General features: G+C 50.4%; 1 protein-coding gene across 1 annotated transcript in view; it reads right to left on the bottom strand.

Moving 5' to 3' along the window:
* The window catches only part of LOC147737401 (uncharacterized), a gene marked incomplete at its 5' end in the record, with an annotated part of 249,200 nt that overhangs the window by 223,317 nt on the left and 12,447 nt on the right, over positions 1-13,436 (bottom strand). The window contains 3 exons of the mRNA XM_086923880.1: positions 8,157-9,268; positions 9,782-10,448; positions 10,827-11,413. Coding sequence (XP_086780006.1) covers positions 8,157-9,268; positions 9,782-10,448; positions 10,827-11,413 — 2,366 coding nt within the window. The remainder of the gene's footprint in view (positions 1-8,156; positions 9,269-9,781; positions 10,449-10,826; positions 11,414-13,436) is intronic.

Genomic DNA, 13,436 nt, shown 5'->3' with positions numbered 1-13,436 from the left:
GAAGGATAAGGATGCTCCTACGACGTTGGAAGAATTTAATACCGCCTTTGTGACAGTTTTTCATTCTCCCTATTGTCCACCATCAGCCCCCTGGTGCACTTCGGAGCTAAAGATTGAAAAATACAAATGCAAGAGATTGGAGAGACTTTGGCGAGTTAGTAAAGACCCACAAAACAAACTACGGTTTAAACAATTCTTATCTAGCTGTAATCTGAATTTAAAATAAGCCAGACGTCTATTTATTGTTAACCAAATTCAACGTGCCAGTAATGTCCCAAAGGCCCTTTTCCATATAGTAAAAGACTTCGTATCTCTTCATGTCTGTAGACAATTGCCTATGGAAACACAAGATTTTTGTAATTCGTTAGCAATCTATTTTCAAGAAATGATAATTGATATTTATGCTAACTTTTCATCGATCACCTCTCAAGACCTTGAAGCCTCTACTAGAACAGAGGGCTTAGAAAAAGTGGCAGCTAGCACCTTAGATTGTTTCGAGTTAACCACGCTTGAGGAAGTTTCCAATGCTCTCTCCTTCTCAAAATATGGCTCACCCCAAGATCTTTGTCCTCCGAAGACAATGGCCCTATTAGCCACTCGTTGCGTGCCAGCAATTCTAAATATCAATATTTATTCAATACAATCAGGTACCATTCCAATAACATGGAAGGAAGCGTTCGTACGTCCAATATTGAAGAAACCGACTGCGGATCCCCGAGAACTCAGAAACTACCACCCTATTTCTTTGGTACCCTTATTGGGCAAGCTGCTGGAAAGTATAATTAACAAACAACTAAGTCTATACCTGGAGTCCAACGATATTCTGGATCCATCACAATCCGAGTTTCAACCGGGCTTCAGTACCGAGACTGCCACGCTAGCTGTAACTGACTTGCTCAGACAGAAAATAGACATTGGAGGATCTGATCCTTCTAGATCACTCCGCGGCTTTTGATACCATCTCACATTTAGTGCTCGCGGAGAGACTAGCTTCCTGTGGCATTCAAGGGGCAGCCTTGAAGTGGTTGCAGAACTTTGTCAGACAGAACGCAAACTATCATGCTAGGGCCATATCTGTTAGAAAAATGTGTAGAATAGCTAGGGTTTGAGATAATTTCTTATGCTGATGATACTCAGCTTATATTTACTATTGGCCCAAAGATAGAAGCAGAGAAATAATGGTTCTTCAGCAGAATGCTTGCAATCTCTAGCTGGATGACAGAACTGCCTCCATATGAATCCTGGAAAAATCAAGGTCATGCTAACGGGGAAAGCCTCAGCTCGCTGGTCTGATGAATGGTGGCCCTCACAATTGGGACCAGCTCCTGTTCCTAAAAAATGTGTTAAAAATCTAGGCCTAAAATTAGATCAGTCATTAGCCATGAAAGACCACATTGCTGCCACTACTAGCTCCTGCTACTATAGTATGCGTTTACTCCGCAAAATTCTTCCCTACTTGCCCACTAATCACCGCAGAACCTCAGTTCAAGCCATGGTCATCAGCCGATTAGACTATGGTAATGCTCCGTTGGCGGAAGTGGGAGAGACCCTGCTTACTAAATTACAAGTGATTCAGAACACAGCGGCCAGAATGTTACTGACCCGCCCTGCTGGCTCCCCTTATGCTCCCTTGCTGAGAGAGCTGCATTGGTTACTGAGCCGCCCTGCTGGCTCCCCTTCTGCTCCCTCGCTGAGAGAGCTGCAATGGTTACTGAACCGCCCTGCTGGCTCCCCTTCTGCTCCCTTGCTGAGAGAGCTGCATTGGTTACTGAACCGCCCTGCTGGCGCCCCTTCTGCTCCCTTGCTGAGAGAGCTGCATTGGTTACTGAGCCGCCCTGCTGGCGCCCCTTCTGCTCCCTTGCTGAGAGAGCTCAATGGTTACTGACCCGCCCTGCTGGCTCCCCTTCTGCTCCCTTGTTGAGAGAGTTGCATTGGTTCCTGACCCGCCCTGCTGGCTCCCCTTCTGCTCCCTTGCTGAGAGAGCTGCATTGGTTACTGAGCCGCCCTGCTGGCGCCCCTTCTGCTCCCTTGCTGAGAGACCTGCATTGGTTACTGAGCCGCCCTGCTGGCTCCCCTTCTGCTCCCTTGCTGAGAGAGCTGCATTGGTTACTGACCCGCCCTGCTGGCGCCCCTTCTGCTCCCTTGCTGAGAGAGCTGCATTGGTTACTGAGCCGCCCTGCTGGCGCCCCTTCTGCTCCCTTGCTGAGAGACCTGCATTGGTTACTGAGCCGCCCTGCTGGCTCCCCTTCTGCTCCCTTGCTGAGAGAGCTGCATTGGTTACTGAGCCGCCCTGCTGGCTCCCCTTCTGCTCCCTTGCTGATAGAGCTGCATTGGTTACTGAGCCGCCCTGCTGGCTCCCTTTCTGCTCCCTTGCTGAGAGAGCTGCAATGGTTACTGAGCCGCCCTGCTGGCGCCCCTATTTGATCCCTTGCTGAGAGAGCTGCATTGGTTACTGAGCCGCCCTGCTGGCGCCCCTTCTGCTCCCTTGCTGAGAGAGCTGCATTGGTTACTGAACCGCCCTGCTGGCTCCCCTTCTGCTCCCTTGCTGAGAGAGCTGCATTGGTTACTGAACCGCCCTGCTGGCTCCCCTTCTGCTCCCTTGCTGAGAGAGCTGCAATGGTTACTGACCCGCCCTGCTGGCTCCCTTCTGCTCCCTTGCTGAGAGAGCTGCATTGGTTACTGAGCCGCCCTGCTGGCTCCCCTTCTGCTCCCTTGCTGAGAGAGCTGCATTGGTTACTGAACCGCCCTGCTGGCTCCCCTTTTGCTCCCTTGCTGAGAGAGCTGCATTGGTTACTGAGCCGCCCTGCTGGCGCCCCTTCTGCTCCCTTGCTGAGAGCGCTGCATTGGTTACTGAACCGCCCTGCTGGCACCCCTTCTGCTCCCTTGCTGAGAGAGCTGCATTGGTTACTGGGCCGCCCTGCTGGCTCCCCTTCTGCTCCCTTGCTGAGAGAGCTGCATTGGTTACTGAACCGCCCTGCTGGCTCCCCTTCTGCTCCCTTGCTGAGAGCGCTGCAATGGTTACTGAACCGCCCTGCTGGCTCCCCTTCTGCTCCCTTGCTGAGAGAGCTGCATTGGTTACTGAACCGCCCTGCTGGCGCCCCTTCTGCTCCCTTGCTGAGAGAGCTGCATTGGTTACTGAACCGCCCTGCTGGCGCCCCTTCTGCTCCCTTGCTGAGCGACCTGCATTGGTTACTGAGCCGCCCTGCTGGCTCCCCTTCTGCTCCCTTGCTGAGAGAGCTGCATTGGTTACTGACCCGCCCTGCTGGCTCCCCTTCTGCTCCCTTGCTGAGAGAGCTGCATTGGTTACTGAGCCGCCCTGCTGGCTCCCCTTCTGCTCCCTTGCTGAGAGAGCTGCATTGGTTACTGAACCGCCCTGCTGGCTCCCCTTCTGCTCCCTTGCTGAGAGAGCTGCATTGGTTACTGACCCGCCCTGCTGGCGCCCCTTCTGCTCCCTTGCTGAGAGAGCTGCATTGGTTACTGACCCGCCCTGCTGGCGCCCCTTCTGCTCCCTTGCTGAGAGAGCTGCTTTGGTTACTGACCCGCCCTGCTGGCTCCCTTCTGCTCCCTTGCTGAGAGAGCTGCATTGGTTACTGAGCCGCCCTGCTGGCGCCCCTTCTGCTCCCTTGCTGAGAGAGCTGCATTGGTTACTGAGCTGCCCTGCTGGCGCCCCTTCTGCTCCCTTGCTGAGAGAGCTGCATTGGTTACTGAGCCGCCCTGCTGGCGCCCCTTCTGCTCCCTTGCTGAGAGAGCTGCATTGGTTACTGAGCCGCCCTGCTGGCGTCCCTTCTGCTCCCTTGCTGAGAGAGCTGCATTGGTTCCCTGTAAGGAAGAGATCCTTTTTCAAAATCTGTTGTCTCACTTACAATGCGCTGAATGGCAGAGGCCCTTACTATCTACAAAAGAAACTCACCTTTCATACACCGAACAGAGATCTCAGATCCAGTACTCTAGGCCTTCTACAGGTTCCTCGTATACGTTTGAGTCAGACTGGTGGAAAAGCTTTTTCGTATCTGGCCGCAAGATACTGGAATAAACTACTGCTGTCCCTAAACAAATTCTATATACAGCACCTTTAGGAAACAACTAAAAGCATTCCTGTTCTAACTCTGTTCTGACTTTCAGTCCTCGGGCCAAATTTCTAAGCGAGCGCTGAGATGCTCCCGGGTGAGTCATGCGCTATAGAAATTAACTTAACATAACAAAATACATAACATGCCTGAATGTAGCTAAACCAGAACCCCTAAACGTGCGTTGCCAACTTTGCTCAGTTTGACTTCTAATTATTATAGCAGCGCTTCAGCACTTGACAGCTCAGGAAGCCATAAAAATGTGTGACTTTGTATTTCAATACGGTGAGGCGGACCACCACATTGAAATGTGTTACTCTAACCCCTGATGCGTGGTACTTGTCAGGCCTGTTCCCTTCAACGCAGGCACCCTTGCACTATGGTGCAAGGTTGTCTGCATTGGCGCTAGGCAGCTAAATTCAGCACCAGCACAGGGAGAAATGCAGGGCTGCACCGTATTCTTGTAAATACGGTGTAGTCCTGCATTTCAGAAGTGGAGAGAGTGGCGGGACAATGCCGTGCTCCACCACTTCCTTGTAAATATGCCCCTTAATGACAGCAGCCTGACCTATTTTATAAAGAGACAGAAAACCCTCTCATTTCAGAAGATGCACCTCCTTGATGTAGCATTGCTCCAGGACAAACACCTGTCACCTAGTGAACATGATACATTCAGAAGGGATTGGATGAGTAGGGTACTACATGCTAGCAGGATCCTGACTACCCTTCCACAGCCAACTACTCCTTTGGAACATGGGTAGAGTGGGTTGGACATTTGTTTTCACAAATCCCTGGGGGTTTGCACACTGCGGACATGGTGGGACCACCCTGGGCAGATATATTTTTGCCAAGGTTCAGATTCTCAATGAGTCTTCGTGTGTGGGCTTTATCTATGACCCGGCGGTTGACCAAACTCCTGCTCTCCTTCAGGATAGCCGGGGTATTCATGAGGGGGGGTGCTAGAATATGGCACCTTGACAAGTCCAGAAACCAAACGACCAGGCAGCCCCGAGACCGGTTCATCCTCTCTGACATTATTGATGATCATGCCTTGATGGATCCATGGTGATTGACGCACCTGAGGGACGTAGACTATACTTTCACCTCCTGCGTCCATTGTAAACGTTTACGCCTTGATCCTCGCAAACAGTACCTCTGATCATGATCTTCTGCAACTCGACCATAATCTTCGACTGTTGTAAACCCTTAAGGCCCATTGGAGAATGTATACGGCATGGTATAAAGCCCCTGAAAACAAACACAGACGGTTCCAATATCTGAGTCAGTACTTGGAAGAGAATGCTGGGTACATCTCCTCTGCACAGGTGCTGTGAGAGGGCAGGAAGGCCGATGAATGATTTTGCTGCCTATAAGTGCCGCTGTGAGGCATAACAGTGTTGGTTGACTGGCCTCACGTTTCACCTGGCTCAGACGTATAATGCATTGCTGATCCCTGCTCTTCTCAAGGAGCTGCTTGGAGCCAAGTATGATCTGATTTCCGATTACACAGTGGAGGGCCAGAGGGATACGATCTGTTGACTAAATAGTAGGGGACGTTGAGTTGGCCCCCTTTGCTACTCTCATGCGTGATTATGCGCTGCCACAATCGCATCACTGACAGTACCGACAGCTCATGCAGAGCCTGCGACACATGCTGGGTGCTCCCCCTTATGATCTTAAGACTGCCCCAATGTTGAGTTATACTCTGATGTGGAAAAGATTCAAGGAGACTATGGTGGGATTATATGTTACCACTATGGACAGCCTTTTTCAAGCACCACTGCCCACACTTTGTTTGTGGGAGCAGAGGCTGGGCCTCTCACTGTCTGAGCAGGACGGGTACGACCTTTGGAAAGACCATGGCAGTTTCCTCCAGGAGGTCAGGTTGAAATTCAGTTATTTCAACTTCCTACACCACTGGAACTGGACGCCGGAGTGGATCTATAAAGCACATATAGTGGAGGATTCCAAGTGCCGGAGGTGCTGAAGGTGTGGCGCACTCGCCTGTGATATTTTACATTTCCTGCAGACTGTACAGTACTTTGTGCTACTTGGGCTCAGTTTGGGATACCTTGATGACCAACCTAGGGGTGGCACCGCAATTGATCGCCCGTCTGACCTTGCTTCATAAAATGTCAGTATTCCAGGATTTACCAACCACTGTAAGAGTCAGCTGGCTATGGCCTTCATAGTGGGAGTTATCTTTTTTGGTGGCGACCTTTGGGCCTGGCACCCTAACATATTTTTTTTCCTGTTCCCATGTCCCTTCCCCTCGTGTTCTCCCTCATCCTCCTTCCCTGGTCATCTGTGGGATCTTCTGAGCCACATCACCTCTATCTAGAGGGGTTATTTCATTTATTGTTTTTCCTGTTATCAATGTCTTCTCACAAGTTCTAGTTTACACAGTATCTTGCTGAATCAATAAACTTCCATCCCTGTAAATGCTCATTGTATATTAAAAATCAATAGAGAATTAATGTATATAAAAAAAGACACAGGAAGTGGTGTTACTTAACATTTGACTTTGACAATTCCAAAGGAAGAGACCTTACTGAATTTATAGACATGATCAGAACACATGTAAAGTGATAAAATTACAACCAAGTCTCACTAAAATAGACATTCAATGTAACATTCCACTGAACTGTGTGCAGTACTCATGGTCAAATATGAGAAAGGTTTTGCCACCAGAATGTGGGACAGAGGGCCTGCTCTGTGCCGAGTAGTCACTTGTGAAGTTCTAGTTAATCCCCATAGTTTTGAAGAATGGGCCAGGTTTGAGTGAGACTTCAGACCGACCTCCAAATGTGTCAGTGTCACTCGTGATGAGTGAGGCTTGAGGGCTCTGATGTATGCATCTCCGAACTAATGTCACTGTTGAGGCACTCAAGGTTGCTTGTATGACAATGCTACAAAGAGTTGACGCACTCAGTCCTGCCAAGTATCATGCATCATGTGTGACACTAACGCATTTCAGTGCGGTGTTCCGCCTCACCGCACTGAAATGTTTTGTTACGCATTTTAATTCCACTGTCTTGGGTGCTACTACTAGCACACCACAGCTCTGTTGCTTCCAGAACAGTCACTTGCCGCCAGGCCGCTGAGCGCTCTCTGGCTCATAAACAGTTAAGGATTGCAGCTCTGGCTGGAAGTGCGCTAGCTACATTTGTTACAATTTGCGGCCTCAGCCGCGCCTGCCAGGCAGCCTTAATTAATGTTCCTGTCCCGCCCGCGGCACCACGCGGCAGGCTGTGAAACTGACACACAGCCCACACTCAACAGGACGCCGAGGCCTGCCCCTTATCGGATGTGATCTCCTGCGGTCCTCCTGCACACTGAGGTGAGCAAAAACTTCAAAAAATGTTAGGAAATAATGTTTTATTAATTTGTGGTTGAAATTGTTTTATAAACTTGACGTAATTATTTTCGTGATTTGCACATGTGAGACGATATTCTGTTTGAATTTGCTGTGGTGACGTTGCAGCAGCCAGGTCTGGGCCCATTGCTGTGGCTTGCAGCCTCGCAACTTAGTGAGTGCACCTGACGATTGTGTTAATTAAATTAGCTTTTTAGTGGCAGCACGCTATCTGCTGCCTGCATTGCGGGTCGGATAATTAGGTGACGTTTTTCTGCCCAGTGTGGGAACCCTTCTCGTAAAGGAAACTCGGAGCTAGGCATGTATTCGAGATGTACTTTATTTCCGGGAGCGCCGGGTTTGCGTGACTCTCATTAAGCCAGTCGGCGCCTCACAAGATGGCCGCCTTCCGGTTCCTGTTCAGGTGTTCCTGTTCCAGCGCTAGTTGGGAACAACTAGACCGTTATCACATATCTCCCCCCTTCATCCAACTGACAACATAAAACAGGAATAAACATCTTACTTAATGTCCATATTAAAGTCTTTGAACCTCTTGGGAGTTCTTACAGTTCTTCCTGCTCTCGTTTTCACCACACCTTCATCCTTCTCGCTTCTTTGTGCTTCTGGTACTGCTACCATACCCTTTGTCTCAGTTCCTTCCTTTATCCCTTCTGGTCTCTCTTTCTCACTTCCTTTCCTACTTGTGTTATATCCATTCTCTCCTTCACTGTTACTCCCATCCTGTGCGTTCTCGCTCCTCTACTTGCTGCGTTCCTTCTTCTACCTGCTCTTGTCTCCTTCCTCGACATTCCTCACTCGCCATCTCTACATACTCTCCCGCTTCTTCACCTGTTTCCGCTCCCCACTTCAGGATTTTGCTGCATCCTGCCATTCTGTCCTGCGACCACACCTTGCCATCGCTGAGTAATGCCGATCTGGCATATGGCTCTAGAACTTGCAGGGGCGGAGTGAATTTGCTCTCACGTTTCCTTCTCATGGTCGCTACCTGCACTCTCACCCAATCACCCTTCTCTAGTGACACTCCTTGCGCGTTGCGTCTCCTGTTGAAATGTTCAGTGTACGTCTCTTGCGCTTTCTCTAGATTTCTTCTTACTATCGCTGGTGACCATTTGCTCTGCACCACCATTTGCCTCCACGCGACATTGTCTTTAGTGAATGGCTCTCTTCCCCTCAGTACCTTAAAGGGGCTGTAGCCTGTGCTGCCTGGCGTAATGCGGTAGGCCCATAACATCTTGGGCAAATCCTTCTCCCAATCCTGCCCGTCGTTTATAGCTGCTTGGACTGTCCCCATTATTACCTTGTTAAAACATTCCACCTGTCCATTTCCCACTGGGTGGTATACAGGGGTGTGCTTAACCTCTATCCCATTCCTGGACATGAAAGCCTCCCATTTGGCCGAGGTGAATTGTGGTCCACTCTCACATGTTATGACCTTGGGGATTCCTTCGTTTATAAATATGGTGTTCAGGAACGTTATGACCGCTTCAGTGTCCACTGTGTCTTTCACTTCCACCTCCGGCCACTTGGAGTATCTGTCAATCAATACTATAGCATACTTCTGTATGCCTTCCGTGTTCAGGATGGGTCCAATGATGTCGATAGACACCATCTCCCAAGGTCCTTCAGGCACAGGGAACTTCCCTAACTGTGGCCTCAGCACAGACTGGGATTTATCCGCCTTGGAGCAAGAGTCGCATAGTCTCACATACCTTTCCACTTGTGCATCAATAGCCGGCCACCAGTACGCTTGTCTAGCTAGGGCTTTGGTCTTTGTGATCCCCTGGTGTCCTTCATGTAACAACACCATCAAGTGGTCTATGAGTCCCTGGGGGGGGATGACCTTGTCGCCCCTTAGCAGGAATAGGGGGTTTTCCCCGAGCGACAGTTCCTCCCTCACTTCCCTATACCTCCTCAAGGTTTCTTTCAGGTGCCTCTTATCCGGCCACCTGTGGATAATGTATCCCTTTACCGCCTCCAGGTCCTCATCTAGTCTGTAGGCCTCTGTCCACTCTTGCGCACTGATCACTTGCTCCATGTCTTGTACCGTCGCCACCATGTAGCCTTCCCACCCGGTGTCTCTTGTTTGTCCGCTTCTTCTTTGGCCTCCGCTCTACTTAGAAAGTCTGCTACTTTGTTCTGGGGCCCCGGTATGAACTCCACTTCGTACACGAAGTCTAGCAGCCTTAATGTCATTTTTGCAATTCTCGGAGTGGCATGTGCATGACCATTTGATGTTAAAACATTTATCAGGGGCTTATTGTCTGTGCGGACTAGGAACTTGGCTCCCCCACAAGTGTTGTCTGAAGCGCTCCATCGCCCACACCACAGCTAACATTACCTTTTCGAGGACGCTGAATTTCTCCTCGTTGGGCGCCAGGGATCGGGATGCGAAGCTGACTGTCGATGTTTCACCATTGTCTGACTTCTGCATTGACACTGCCCCCAGGCCCCTGTCACTGGCATTGGTGGTGAGTACGAATTGTGCGTCTGGGTCAAATCCTTTCAGCGGTATGGCTTCGCCCATTTCCTGCTTTAGGGTCTCAAATTCCTCTTGCTCTTCCTTGTTCCATTTGAACCCATTTCTCTCTTTAAGTAGTTGGCGTAGGTAGTGCGTCTTGGTGGCAAAGTTGGGAATGAATTTACTATAGAATTCGGCCATGCCCAAGAATGACCTAACGTCTTCTTTCTTCTCTGGGGCTGGTGCATCCATTATCGCTTTCATGTTGGCTCTCTTTGGCTCTATTCCCTTCTCTATAACCTCATGACCGAGGTAGGTCACTGACGGTACACCAAATTTGCATTTTTTCCACTGTGCAGTGAGTCCGTTTTCTTGTAATGTGTGTAGCACGGTATGCAGTTTCTCATTGTGCTCCTGTTTGGATTTGCCCATGACAAGGATGTCGTCTTGGAAGAACTGAACTCCTTCCACCTTCTGAAAGAGTCTGTGCATCAGTTTTTGAACGATGGCAGCGGCCGATGCCAACCCAAACGGCATTCTCAGGAACCTGTAACACCCGAAAGGTGTTATGAAAGATGTAAGATGACTGCTGGATGGATGGAGTTTTACCTGATGGTAGACTGATGACAAGTCCACTATAGAGAACGTTTTAATTCCTTTTGTCCTGGCCAAAATCTCATTTATGCGCGGAAGAGGAAACTTATCTATCAAGATGTTTTTGTTAAGTTCCCTGAGGTCGACGCACAGCCTCACCTTTCCGTTCGGCTTTTAAGCTACCACCAAGGGTGAGAGCCACTCCGCACTCTCTATGGCCTGTATCACCCCAATTTTCTCCAATCTGTCGAGTTCCGCTTGCACTACCTCTCTGCATCGGAAAGGGATGTTTCGCACCTTGTGGATGACCGGTTTAGCTCCTTCCTTCAACCGTATCAGGTGCTTGTACTTGGCCAATTCTCCTATCTGTCCATTGAACACCTTCGGGTATTTTCTGTGCCAGGCCTCATCTTCGCTTCCTTCCTCCATTTTCATCAGTAGCACCTTTTCTATTCCTCCTGGGTTAAGATGGATTCCCAGCGCACCTTGATCCTTCCAGCTGAGCACAGATGGCCCCTTCTCTGCGATGTACAGTTTGCAGTTGGCTTGACGCCCTTTGAATTCGAAAAGCAATGGGCAATAGCCCAGCATGGGTATTCTCTGGCCAGTGTAAGTAACTGGTCTCACGTCCATGGGACGCAGTTCATCCTTTATTTTAGTCACAAACATTTCTTCCCATACCTGCCTTTGAACAATGGTGATGGGGGCTCCTGAGTCTGCTATTATTTCAATCGGTACTCCTCCGATGTGCATGTTGAGTCTTGGTTTGTCTGACTCTTTACATCCCACGTCCAGGACTTGGGCATCAATGTAGAGGACTTCCTCGAGGTCCTCTTCCTCCACCTGTGTATTGTCTTCTTCCGTGTTTCCCTGGTCTATGTATCTGACGGCGGCGCTCTTGGGTTTCCAGCGGCACACCTTTTCATAATGGCCAAATACTCCGCAGAATGCACACTAAACGCCGGACACACCTTGTCGTTGCCCAGGTGCGATGTACTTCCACATCTGTAACAGCTTGGTCGTCCTGCTCTTCCTGTCTTCGGGGTTGCCCCCCCTGTCTGTGGGCCCCTCCTGGTGTCTTGGCCCCTGGGTGGTTCCCTTTGTCTGGTCTTGTCACTCTTGTTGTGCGTCATGACTCTACAGACCGTTTGTGTTCCTCCTGTGTCTTGCCTGGCCGCCTGGGCACATCGTTTGGACATCTCAGCCTTTTTCACTAAGGCCCATACCTCCTTCAGGGGAGCATCGCCGTTTACCCATAGTTTTTCCTGGATGTGTGTGCTCGACGTGTACATTATGATCTGGTCCCTCACCAGCTCGTCGTGGAGGGTCCCGAATTTGCACGTCAGTGCCAACTTCTGTAGAGCCGCCACGTACTCATCGACCGTCTCTCCGCTCTCTTCTTTCCTCTGGAAAAAATTGTGTCTGTCTATGGCTACGCACACTACCGCTCTGTAGTGCGCATCCAAGTCCTCTATGGCATGTCTAAACACATCCGTGTCCGTCGCGTCCCTCGGACCTTTGACGATGGTGTCAAATACTCTCAGACCCTCTGGGCCCAGGTGTGTAACAGTATCTTCCTTCTCCTCGGGCTCGAGTAAGCCGCTTCACCTTCGTCTTCTAATGCCTCTAAATAATTTAGGAAGTACCATTTCCAATCTTCCCAGGGCATCGTGGGCTCTCCTCTTTTTGGGAGGAATGGCACCATGTGGGTGAGGGAAGTAGACGGTGTAGCCATCCTTCTGTCGCCCCTCAGGCCTGCCTGTGCGGGAACTGTGCGGTTGGGCGGGCTGCCTGGCGCTTGTCTTTCGTCTCCGTCTTCCTCACTGTTCCCCCTGCTTTCTGCACCTCCTGTTGCCCCCTCAGTTGTTGGGTTCGCTCGCGGTCTGCCCCTGTCCACTTCGCTTGACCCCTCACCTCGTCTCTGCTGTTCCACCAGCTTGCCGTGGCCAGAGGGTGAGTGCGTGTCGGGCTGTGCTTCCCTCTCCTACTGTGCGTGGTACTGGGCTCGCTATGTTGATCTCGCGTAGCGCGTTGCGCACTCTCTTCCCGCGCTTTCCCTTATGGGCCGCCCACTGGTCGCTCTGTGCCCTTGTGCCTTGGCACAGCGCCTCCTTGTACCTCCCCTGCGTCACTGAGCGTAGCGGGTACTTTCAATTCAGTCGGTCGTTGCGCCGTCATTCGCCCTCTGCCGCGCTCCGGGATTGGCGCCTGATGCTCCGTGCATGTGCATTTTTTTTGTTATGCCCAGCACTGGCTCGTGTCCCGCCTCGTCGCCATTGTGGGAACCCTTCTCGTAAAGGAAACTCGGAGCCAGGTGTGTATTCGAGATGTACTTTATTTCCCGGAGCGCCGGGTTTGGGTGACTCTCATTGAGCCGGTCGGCGCCTCACAAGATGGCCACCTTCCGGTTCCTGTTCAGGTGGTCCGGTTCCGGCGCTAGTTGGGAACAACAAGACCGTTACCACACCCAGGGCTGTTTTTACGCTCTTTTGAACTGAAGCAAAACACTAACAACACCCTCTGGGCGAGCTTCAGAAAGCTCTCTTAGAGCAGCTGGTAACCTCTGTCTCTCCTACCGAAACTCTTTCCCCGTATTCCACCTCTTATGCAGCGTCCTCCTGAAGCCGTCTCCAACATCCTTCATTTTTTGTGGTCGTCCTCTTCCTCCTACTCTCTCATTTTTGCACGTCCGGTTTTAAAGTGTGGAAGTGAAGAAGCAGGAGCCTTTCTATAGTGTTTGATTGTGTTTGTTTACTTGTGTTTTTGCTGTCTTCACTGCTAATTCTGTTCCTACAGGAAGCATTGTGTCGTGAGAAGTTGTCTGGATCATGGATTTTTTAGCATTTGTTTGAGGCTACTTCAGTCCTCATATCGTGACATTCTGCTGTGTACAGCTCCGCATTTCATCATGCTAAGATCTCTAAAATGAATACCCTTTCAT

The sequence above is a fragment of the Lissotriton vulgaris genome, chromosome 1_1 (genome assembly GCF_964263255.1).
Source record: "Lissotriton vulgaris chromosome 1_1, aLisVul1.2, whole genome shotgun sequence".
Classification (NCBI taxonomy): Eukaryota; Metazoa; Chordata; class Amphibia; order Caudata; family Salamandridae; genus Lissotriton; species Lissotriton vulgaris.
Note: the sequence above shows the minus strand (reverse complement) of the source record. Positions and strands in the feature narration are given on the sequence as shown.